General features: G+C 44.4%; 1 protein-coding gene across 6 annotated transcripts in view; it reads left to right on the top strand.

Moving 5' to 3' along the window:
- Positions 1–12,021, top strand: part of DOCK7 (dedicator of cytokinesis 7) — a 199,139-nt gene that overhangs the window by 121,677 nt on the left and 65,441 nt on the right. For all 6 annotated transcript variants that reach the window (XM_019501183.1, XM_019501184.1, XM_019501185.1 and 3 more), the window contains exons 15-16: positions 9,048–9,165; positions 9,992–10,062. In XM_019501183.1, coding sequence (XP_019356728.1) covers positions 9,048–9,165; positions 9,992–10,062 — 189 coding nt within the window. The remainder of the gene's footprint in view (positions 1–9,047; positions 9,166–9,991; positions 10,063–12,021) is intronic.

Here is a 12,021-nt window from a genome sequence, read left to right on the forward strand (position 1 = left end):
TGTTGGTTACCCCTCAACATCACTTCCCCTGCAGGGCTCTCACAAATGTGGCCCTTGATAATTTTTTCAAAGACCTTCCCCAGGATAGAAGTGAGGCTGACTGGCCTGTAGTTGCCAGGCTCTTCCTTCCTCCCCTTCTTGAAAATAGGGACCACATTGGCCCTTTTCTAGTCCTCAGGGACTTGACCCGAGCACCAGGAGTCCTCAAACAGCCATGGCAATGGCTCCACAATGACACCAGCCAATTCCCTCGGCACCTGTGGATGCAGGTCATCCAGGCCCGCTGACTTGGACACATCTAAGCCCTCCAGGTAATCCTTAACTAGGTCTGAGCTAACAGTCGGGGGACTCGCGTCCTTCCTGGGCCTCTCTACGCTATCACCTGAGAGCTCCCCATTGCCAGTGGACAGGAACACGGAGGCAAAGAACTTGTTGAAGAGTTCTGCCTTCTCTCGCGCATCCATCACCAACTGCTCTGCCCTGCCCCATAGGGGTCCAATGTTACCCCGAGACTTCTTCTTGCTACCTGTATACCTGAAGAAGGACTTTTTGTTATCCTTAATCCCAGAAGCTAATCTAAGCTCCAGTGCTGCTTTAGCCTCCCTTACCAAATCCCTACAAGCTCAGGTCAGGGAGATGTCCTCCTCCTTTTTCCCTGCCCCTTGCTTCCGCTGCCAGTACGCTTTTTTTCTTTGCCCTCAGGCCAGCCTGCATATCCACGCTCAGCCATGAAGTTTATTGCTACCTTTGATGCTTCCCTTTGATCTGTATAATTTAAAATGACTGTATAGAGATTACTGTAAAGGAAAAATTATTAGGTATTTCCCCAAGCTGTTGCAGTCAAAGAGGCATGAGCACTCTGGGCCAAAGTCCAGAAACAAGTTGAGGCCAGGACACCTACTCTATATCAGTCAGGCTACTGAGAGGGACAGGAAGAGGAAGCCAGGCAACGAACAAGGTGTGAATGTGAGTCCAGGCAGGCAGGACCTGTGGCGGGAAGTGAAAATATGGTTTGGCAGGGTCTGGGGCAAGATCCAGAGGCCAGGACCATCAGGCTATGTAGTTTACTGTCATATTGTTATGAGCAAATTCCTATTGGGAAAGAAAGGAAAGCCAGTTCTACTGCTGATAATTGAGGAAGCATTGCCAGTACTTCCCCAAGAGTTGGTTGACACTCAGCCTGGTCATTGGACTAGTGATAGTAGACTGTAGGGAGGTAATATTTGACCCTGAGATTGAAGAACTCCTGATAAGTGCCAAGAAAACGGTGGTCCTCACCCAGGAATGCCAGTTGGAGATTCATAGGACCTAGAGGGATATTCTAGGTTGACTCTGAAGAGGAGGCATGGGCATGTAAGAGCAGGGTGGGCACAAAATGAACGTTTCTGCATGTGCTTTGTTGCATAAGGGGTTTAGGTTGCAGGTGCACTGCAAGGGGCACGACTAATCCATTAAATGTCAGTGACTTTGGCTTGTTCACAAACTTGGCTGCAAGATCAGTGCTGCAAAAACTGTAACTTAGAGGAAGTGGGGCATTTCCTTTAAGAAAACATAGAAAGAAAATGATATTTATACATATATCTTGAGAGGATAGTGAAGACTATAGCAACTTTAAATAACTTTCAATCTAGGGCTAAACCACTTTAGGCTTTTATTAACCCTGTAAGTGCAATTTTATATATAAAGTTAAATATGGTAACCATCATTATCTCTGTTCATAATTGCATGGGGATAATAATTTATGTCATTATGATATTACCATAATGATAATATGATATCAATTGCTGTCCCAGTCCTGCAGGCTGTGCCCCTGCAAGTTCAAAGGGGCCGTTTACATGAATAAAAGTTAAGTTCATGCTCAAACAGAAAGGGGATCAAGCCTGATGACATACTGGTATCTCTGCTTTTGGTGCCCTTCCATTTCAGCTCTTGTATATGGTGAAGTTTTACTTTAAATTATAGAAGCAGATAGATTCTTTTTTTGTAGGAATAAAATATGAAAAATACCTATTGGTCCAGGCTGCTCCTCCTTTTCTAATGTTTAAAACTTACGATAAATGTGCACTCAGAATGCATATAAGGTTGTTGGTTATAGTTGTCTTGGTCTGGGGATGTAGGCAGACTGTGTTCTTTGGGTAAATGTGATATCTTTTATTAGACCAACTAAATAGTTGGAAAAATTGTTCTTTGCAAGCTTTTGAGCTCAAAACACCCTTCTTCAGGCATATGGAGAGTCTGCTGGTGCTGTGTTCCTTCTTTTCCACCCTGGAGAACACATAGCACCAACAGACTTTCCAGCTGAAAAATTAAGAAAAAACCCTTTTGCAAACAGTTCCATAATGTATGAGGTTGTTTTGTTTTGCAGAGTTTACAACAAAATCATTTTTGTTTATCCAAAAGCTGTGTCTTGTCTTTAAAAAGCACCTTTTTCCATTTGTTCTTATATTTTATTTTTTTCCAAGAAGAAGAAACTCTTTTCTTGACTTAGTCTTCAGTAACCCACGGGAGATGATTCAAGAAGTAGGCATGATATGATTAAGCCTTTTACCACTTTAAAAAGGGGATGAGAGTTGCAGCTCAGGAGCTTGTATCATCTGTTGCGATGCAACAGTTACATCCGCATGCTTCTATAGAGAGGCAAATGATCTAAATCACTGTAAATTTAACCTTCATTGAAACATGCTTGTATTTACAATGGTTTTGCTGCACTTGCATCACTATAGGAACATGCAGCAATAACAGTTACATCATAACAGTTTAAGCAGGGCATTGAATTCCAGTACAATTGCCACATCTGTCTGTTCCCCAGGTTCCACATTCTTAGGTGCAGAAATGATGCCAAAAAAGCACACCATGGTCCTAAACTTTGCTAAGATGTTTAAAAAGCAGAATGGAGAAAAAATTCTAACATCAAGGTTCTCCCAGTGCTGAGATCGATTTATTGTTGATTTCACTGGAACTAAAGTCAAGCCAATGCTCTGCTCCTGGAAATGTCTTAATTTTTAGGTAGTGGAATCACGGAGCCCTTAAACAAAGCAGCATGCAAGAAGACAAAGAAGAGGGAAGAAGAAACAGTGTGATTAAATGATGTGGTTCAATAAGTTATTCAAGCTCTGAAGGAGAGTGCTGGCCCTGAGTTGAGCTGTTACCCTTTCCCCCTTCCAAAGAGAAGGTATACTTAACAAACATGATCCTGAAAAGTATCTGTGATCGACTACCTCACTGACCCTCATTTAGGGGCCTGCAAAGGATTTTTATAGTCTGAGTAAAGCAAAGAAAAATGTCTTTGAATTTTATAGAAAAGGGAAATATTAATAAAGGTTAGAAATTTCCTCCAAGAGTTCAGGATCAGCTCTTAATTTTTAATGAGTTTATAAAGGATTTCAGAAAATGGCTGCAATCACATTACATAAATATTTAGAGGACTGCCTGGTGCCATCATTTCCTGGGCTTCGAAAGACTTTGCACATTAATAGTTCATTTTATGAAGGTAAAAGTGCTGCTCAGATAATATAAGCTTTGCATGCTTTTTGCATACTATTGTAGATGTCCTGCAGAAAAAAGCCCCAGACACACGTCTTTGGAATTAAAGCCTTGGGATGCAATTTTTGTTCATAGAAACTTGTGAATGAACTAACTGTTACCTGGCACCCTGAGGCCTTCAACCCCTTATTAATCAACACATCAATTAATCAGGGTCCCAAGGTAAATGCCCTTTAACTCCCTGTATGAAGAGTGGGACAGTTTAGTGCTAGGCACCATCACTGATATCTCGTCCCAAAGGATCATCGCTGTCTGTCTACTGTGTCTCCCTGTTTTCTTCATCTGGTCTATGGCTAAAGCTATAGCCTTGCGTCATCAAAGTTGTAATGAATAAAACAAAGTTATTACCAGCTAATTAACCCTTTCCAGCCCAGCAGAGTCTACATCTTAAGGCAGGCTCTGCCATAAAGTCACATAGCCATCTCAGAGAATTGCAGTAACATTCCCAGCATCCCAACCTGTTACTATTTGCCCAGTACATTTTGTAAACAATAAAACAATTCCTTCTAACATTCCCTAAGGAAGGGCTGGGACTTATTGCAGAACAACACTGTAAGAGGGGAACAGTTGTCACCTTTTGGGCCACTGAGGTCCTGATTTTCATTCCAGCTCCCAGATGCACCAATTTTATGCTGGAGTCATGGTACTGATGGCAGGAAAGTTACTCATCACCAGGGATCTGGGTTTTCCCATGGAAAAATGCAAACTTTCCCCTTTGAAAGAGGAAAAAAAAGGATTTTTCCCTTTAAAGGAGAAAAACACAAGTTTTCCCCTTTGAAGCAAGAAACTGTGGGTTTCCCCTTGTAAGCTGGCAGAATTCCAGCCTGCCAGGGGCTGCTTTGGGCTGGGGGAAGCAGGGGAGGGCAGTTGGAGGCAGGGGGCACTATATATGTGTGCATGTGGACACACATATGACTGCCAGTACAGCCAGGCAGGTTGGTGGGAGTAGCCCCAGCAGCTGGATAAAGGTAAGAGTACAGGACAGGGTGGGGTTGGAGGGCCAGGGCTTGGGGACCATCTGGGCATGGTCTAGGCATGCCCATAGGTGACATGTTGTGGGGCATGAGAGGGCACATGCCCTCTCAGATTTTTGCACAGAGGGTAGGGCACAGGGCATGGGGTTGCAGCCTAGCCAGACCAGCACCAGTCAGGAGCTGCCTTCATGGCCCAGTGGGCAGGACCTGGTGGAGGAGACCAGAGTGGGTCAGGGAGACTCGGGGCTGCTGCTGCTGGCAGCAGGGAGCAGGCAGGATGCAGCTGCCAGGTCCCATAGCTGTGGCAGCTTGGGTTCCCCTCTAGCAGGGCTGGGGGGCAGGGGGATGCTGGTCAGGAATGAGGGGCACCAGCAGGGCTGGAAGGGATAGGGGGTTGGGAGTAAGGGGCACCGGCAGGGCCCAGGGGGCTTTGGGTCAGGAGTGAGGAGCACCAGTGAAGATGGGGGTCTGTGTGTCAGAATTGAGGGGCACTGGCAGCACTAGAGAGGCTGTGGCTTGGGAGTGAGGGACTGTGGCGTGGGCAGGGGCAGGGCACCAGCATATCAGGGCTGCTCATTGTCACAAAGCAGCGGGGGGACAGCCGTGGCTGGACCCGTGTTTTGGTGAGCAAAGGGGACAGGGGGAGCTCTGCTTTTCCATGATAAAAAAAACAAAATCAAATGCCAAAATATATAGGTATGTAAAATTTATTTTATAATAATTGAGGCATTGGTAGGCTTCCAAATTGTTTCAAAATTGTAAATACATCAATAAAATATTGTGTTCAACTGATACCTATATATATAATGGCATTTCATTTTAATCGCGGAAAAGCATGAATTTTGGATTTTAAATCCGAGGATTTAAACCAACTTTAAAAATCTGGATCTGCAACCAACTTCCAAGGGAAGTGGTGCTCGCTCCTGCCCTGGGGGTCTTCAAAAGGAGGCTAGATGATCATCTAGCTGGGGTCTTTTGACCCTAGCATTCTTTCCTGCCCATGGTAGGGGTTGGATTGATGATCCGCTCAGGTCCCTTCTGATCCTACCAACTATGAAACTATGATTTTGGATATTTTAACAGGGGAAACCAGGATCCCTGCTCAGGACTTACAGCAGTGTGAGTGAGATGCTTATAAGGCCTATTTATTTAAGGATACATTGCTGTAGGGTGATGCAGCTTCTTTATTGTGCAGTGGCCTAAGTTTAAGCCCCCAACAAGGCATCAATATTACATTATGAGTGGTATCACCAAATTGCCCAGAGGGAAATTTTTCAAGGTACAAATAGCAGGGATGCACCCAACCCATGTCAACTTCCAGAGGTAGGTGTGTCCTTAATGGCCTTTGTGCCTTTGAGAATGTGCTTCTTTCCACCTCTTCCCGTGCAGATGCCCTTACAGTCCTTCATAGCATAGATTCTAAACATATCCAGAACCCATGGGTGAAGTCCTACTGCAGTGTGACATGTACTCTGAAGTTAACTTGTGGGTTTTCTCCCCACTTTTTTAAAGTATTCTTTGGCTGGCAGAAGACACCATGATCCAGCATGCTAGGAGCCCCCAAGAGAAAAGGGAATGTCTATAGAGTTTTGGTTTGGGCTCATCTTTACTATCCTGCATAAATCAGGCCTGAACCATAGTATTGCTTTTTAATATAAGGATCCTATAGCTGGGCTTCCCAAATATGTTAAATCCCTCTCTTAAGCACTAATAATACTTAATGAAAGTTTTATGAGCAAAGTACATTTTAAAATAAATTTTCATATCCATTTTTATTTTAAAAAGAACATCGCGGAGCAAATGTATTCATGGCAGAATGAGGTAATTTAGTGAAGCCACAAAAAAAGCGCAAGTCCCCACTGAAATAATAAGAGAACATTGATTAGGCAAAGCAACCAATGGGGACGAAATTCAAAAGCTTAATTCAGCATGAAGGACTTCGTTTGAGAGAGAAGACATGCTAGTAAAGCTCAGGACGGGGTAAGGAATCTGACCTCAATGCTGCTCCATATTGTATTCCAGAGCTGTGTATTAGTGCTGCTTTGCATGAAAGCTGACTTTCAGCTCAGTACTAGCTTGTCTATATATGCATGGGATTCCCATTGAAATCAGCAGGGGTTCAGTAGCCATGAAGAGAGCAAATATCCATCGTGACAGGCAGAGAAGAGTCTCAGTGACAATGCCCTATGACTGTTGCTTAATAAACTTTATCATGTTGTGTTCCCCACAGACACTGGTCCTTTGTGCTCTGCACATCTTTTTTGCCCATCTGTTGTCTTTTTGTGTGTAGTGAATGAGATTGGAAGGTCTCTAGGGCAGGCACTCCATTTTCATCATGTTTCTGTATTAGATATACTTAGTGTGTACAAAGTGCACATCTGCCAGCCTTAAAGACCCCAACATGCTGAGTGCTATGAAGGGGTTAGGAGTTAGTGTAAAGGAGCATAAAGTCAAGAAACTTTAAAGTACTAGGTCTCTGAACTGTGCCATCCAGGGGCTTTCTGGAGCCAATCCCCTCTTCCTATTTGTGAAGCTAAGAGTTAAAGAGGTGTCATTTCCCACTTCCTCTGTGGTTAAGTAAAGACAGTCAAAAAGCTCAAGGCTGCATCAGTTCAGTCTTCACAGGTTAGTTTAAATGAACCAGTAAGCAAGTGAACAGATGTTCACTTTTGATTCTGGACATGCAGCCACATGCCTGCAGTGGCCCAGTCCAGAAGCCAGGGGGCCCCAAAGCCCACCTCCCTGCTGCACTGGAGCAGACAGCTTGGGCTAGCCCACTCACCCTACAAGGAAAGGGATGCAGGGGAGGTGCAAAGCATCCTGGGATGCTGGGGGACTGTGAGTTAACTTGAATCTGGAGGGGATCTGGGACAGAAGCTCAATAAGCCAATTTAACCTAAATCAGTTAAATCGAATACTACATCCCTCCAGGTTTATCTTAAATCGGTTTCAGCTGTTCTGAAAATAGTTTATGTATGCTGAACTTCTGTTGTGTTACATATTTGAACTGATTTCCAATCACTTGTGCTGGTTTCTGTGTAATTTCTGTCCCTAACCTGTATAACTGTGCTGGGGCAAAACCATTTTCCCACAAACAAAGTGTAAGTAGGAAGTTGAGAATCCTATCTGTACTGCCTCCCCACTACACCAGAGGGTACCGTCTGTTTGCCACCTCCCACTCTGCCCTTGTTCAGTCCCAGAAATGAGGCAACATAGCCTGCAGATGACAGAACAAGAAGCAGTGGTCTCAAGTTGCAGCAAGGGAGGTTTAGGTTGGATATCAGGAAAAATGTTTTTGCTAGGAGTGTGGTGAAGCACTGGAATGAGTTACCTAGAGAGGTGGTGGAATCTCCATCCTTGGAGGTTTTTAAGGCTCAACAAAGCCCTGGCTGGAACGATCTAGTTGGGGATGTTTCTTTTTTGAGCTGGGGAGTTAGATTAGCTGATCTGCTGGGGTCCCTTCCAACCCTGATTTTCTATGAATCCTTAGAGCTGTTGAGTGTAGCCCTAAACCATACAACCTTAGAGCAGTGCTGGGGCATAGCTACATTTGCTTCATTTCTGTGACTTGGAACATGGAGAGCCAGGGCAAATGGGCAGTGAATGCTTCAAAGTGGCACTCCCGGGCATGGCACAGAAGTAGTGTAGACATGCTAAGTGTTGAAAGTTGTGACACCTGATTCCTCATTGTCTTGTACTTTGCGTAATGACCTGTGCAACGGTTGTGGGAAAATACCATCTAATCAGAAGGGATGTTGTTACACTTACTTTATAACTTCACACTGGCATGAATTGCTGTACAAGGTGTGGGATGACAAGGAGATGGCTCCAAAGACTTCTTGTAGGGAAACTGCTGTTTAAGAGAGTGTGTATGTGGAGGGGGTGGGATCCTTGGTTGATAATTCTGCTGGTGTTACGTGAGCCAGGGTAGCCTTCAGCTTACTTGCCATGTTTCTGAGAGGCTAAAAGCAGTAAAGCCTTTTTGTAATCACTAGAGGTGGGCAGATACAATAGATAGACAGAAGGGGCAGATCTGCTGAGTGCATAGGTGCCATTTTGGCTTAGTCACTGCTGAGAGGACAGCTGCACTTTGAGATCACCTTGACAAGTCACAGTATCAAGTCACAGTGAGACAGCTGCTCCATGGGAGATTAGCTTCCTTCTGTTTTGGGCAACTTACCACCTTGCTTATACCCCTCTCATAATCTTTCCAGTTGAATTTGTATGAATTTTTATGTTTATTAATTATTCTCAAGCAACTTTACAGTGGCAGTGACTCAGAAGTACTGTAGTGGAGCATAAGGAATCAGAACTCATGGTAGTGGAGCATGCTACTCAAGCATGCAGTGTGAGGGATTGAACATTTTGAGCCTGCATGGGAACGTGTATGTTTGGGTGTGTGTGCACAAGAGGTGGGAATCTGACTAATGAAAATAGCCTAAGAACTTCAGTATGTTCCTTTCTAGAAATGTTGGGTGCTCCCTATAGCTTTCACGCTGAACTGATTACTGATGCTTATGTCGATTGCAGGAATCTTCTGTATGTCTATCCTCAGAGCCTTAACTTTGCCAACCGTCAAGGCTCTGCCAGGAATATCACTGTGAAAGTCCAGTTCATGTATGGAGAAGATCCAAGCAACGCTATGCCAGTAAGGGAATGCAGTTTGCTTTCAGTTCATGTGCCAGTTGGGTCCTGCATGTGTAAAATCTGACCGTGTACGCTGAAACTGAAATGTTGATATATTAAATAAGACCTCTGGAGAGGTTTCTAGATTTAATGATATCTGGAGGAAATACAGTGAGAGCACTGCATAACATAGCACCCATTTAAATGCTGTATGTCAAGCAGCTGTGTTGAACTGATGTCCCAGCTCCAGGCTCAAGAAGTCTGTAGCTGCCTCTCTTGGCTAGTAATATTTTGCTTTAGCACCAAAAAAAGTCAAGTTGGTTTTTATATTGAGACTTATGGCCGGATCCTCAGCCAAGAGAGTTCAATAATTTATATGAAGATCTGGCTGTGAGCTCCTTTTATCCCTGTACCATGTTCTCACTGTCATGCTACCAGCCTTCTTGGTCAGGTGCTTTGAGATCAAGAGAAAAAGTGTCATATTGCAACCCAGTACTATTGTTTATTATTTCATTTTCTGTGGTTTCCCACTCGCCTGTGATCTTTGTCTCTTTTCCTCGTGCAAACTTAGGACCTGCCATGGCATGACTCCTACTGCCTAATATAGAATGAGCCCATGCTGCATCAGCCAAGTCATCAGCTGTTGCCTGTGTGTGCCTTGTTTGTAAATGGGTTTATTAAATAATAATTAAGAAGATCTATTAAGACATACAGAAAAGAAGGGCAAATACTCTGAGTGTAAATTGATGCAACTCAATTGACTGATTTTGTACCAGTTAAAAATGTTGCCTTATGTGTCAGTATAACATAGGACTAAACCTAAACTACTTTTTCATTGTTTCTTGCAGGTCATTTTTGGTAAATCTAGCTGTCCTGAATTTTCCAAGGAGGCATACACAGCTGTTGTTTATCACAACAGGTAAAATAGAAAAAGAGCCTTTTAAGAATGAGTTGTTCTAATTACCTGCTGTCTTACTGTGGTGTCCCTTCACTGGTGCATATGTGGAGAAATGCAGTGGTGAATCATTGTCAGTGATAAATAAAGAACAATGTGCCTTATGTTTATAATATATAAAATAATTATAGCACCTAATAAAGGTAGGCCTTGGTCCTTCAGTTACATATTTACAGTCTGAGGGCATGATTCTCCTTTTCAGTACATGGATATACCTCGGGAGTCTCTCTGTAAGTTGGTGGTATCAGAAAGGTGATGTGAACAGCAAAATATATCCTAAAATGCTCTGTCCCACTCTACATTGAGCTGTAGCTTGATCCAGCATATGAAGCACCTGCTCAGTTCTTCAAGGTGGATTGCATACCTTGCAGCATTGAGCTGAAGGCTCTGACGCAGACATCCCCATTTCAATTAGCACTCCTTGTTCATGTAAATAGTTCCATTACAGTAAGTGAACAACATGCGTGAATAAAGAGCTCTCATCTGAGTAAGTAATGCAACATCTGGCTCTGATTTTGTATCTGGCTGCTACTAGTTGTGTTTAAAATGCATTTAAGGTGAAGGCACCGTTCACTTCAGTGGAAGCAGGTTGGGAAGTGATTATGATGTATAAAGCTTAGTGAAAACTGTGTTTAGTCTAGAGTCAGATTAACGTAAGCACATCATTAGTAGTTGTACAGATACCAAGAGTGAAATGCTGGCCCCATGGACAGATCTAGGATTTTGTGATGGGGAGTGTGGGGGCTATATTCTACTCCCAGTTCCTTCCCCGCTTCCAGACAAGCAAACCGTGTCAGGGGATCAGCAGCAGGAAATTTTTTGAGATCCCAAAATTATTTAAGAATTATTTCCCTGTCCCACTGTTCCCCACTCTCAGCACTCCCTTCCTCTGCCTCTGTTCTCAGCAGCATGTCTCCTCCCCTCCTTTGCCCTTTTCCCACCTGCTGTTGCCACTGTCTCAGGCTGATGAGGAGGTGGAGGATGTTTCAGAGCTGCTTCTACCCCATTCCAGCCAGGGACAGCAATAGCAGCAATTGGGATACTCCTCTCTGCCCAGTCCCCTGGATGTTCCCTGCTGAGCAGCTCTGGAGCTTTTCCCCCACAGATGTCTCAAACCACAGCTCTCCAAATTCATTGCACAGTGGTGAGGGGCTCCCTCCAGGGCTGCTGCAGCAGGCTTGGCAATGGGTGGGTTCCCAGTTCTGTGCTCCTGGGCTGCCAGGGATCACTAGGGAAATGGGCAATGAGAGAAATGCACCTGCTGCTCATGCCACTGTTCTTGCTGAGCCAGGCAGGAGTGGCTCTAGAGCCCCCCTCCCCCACTTAGCTTGGGATATCGGGGTCAGTGGGGACAGCAGCAGAGTGAGTCTATGCAGCTAAGGATGGAGAAGTGGGAGAGGGAGGGCTGAGGTTTGGGGGGCGGGGGAGAACAGAGAGGAATTTTTCCTGATTTGGGGATTTAAAAAAATGACTGCTGTTATTCCTAACGGGGTCTTAAAGGGGGGTGCATCTGCCCCACTGCATCCCCCCCTGGATTCCTGGCTCCATTAACAGTGAGGCCATAGTCAATAACAAAACTCCCATTGACTTTGGTGGGGCTAGGTTTTCAGCCAGATCTATACAGAAGAGGCAGGTACTGTTTTCCCCACCCCCCTGAAAGTAGAAAGAAAATTCACCTGATTTCCCTTACATGAGGAATGGCTGATAATACTGTTCAGTCATCTGCTTTTAACCAAATAAGTCATAAGGGATGTGCGCCAGTTGTCTTTTAAAAAGCAAAGACATTTGTATTTTTCTGAGAGACCAGCTCTCAGGTATGAGCACTGGGGTTAGTCCACTGCAGTGGTGAGCAGCCATCTGGCAAAGCCAGACTCAAGTTGCTGTGTCTTCACTGGCACTGCACTCTGCGTGCAGCTACGACTT

Source organism: Gavialis gangeticus, unplaced genomic scaffold (assembly GCF_001723915.1).
Source record: "Gavialis gangeticus isolate Ggan-Ray unplaced genomic scaffold, GavGan_comp1, whole genome shotgun sequence".
Taxonomy (NCBI): domain Eukaryota; kingdom Metazoa; phylum Chordata; order Crocodylia; family Gavialidae; genus Gavialis; species Gavialis gangeticus.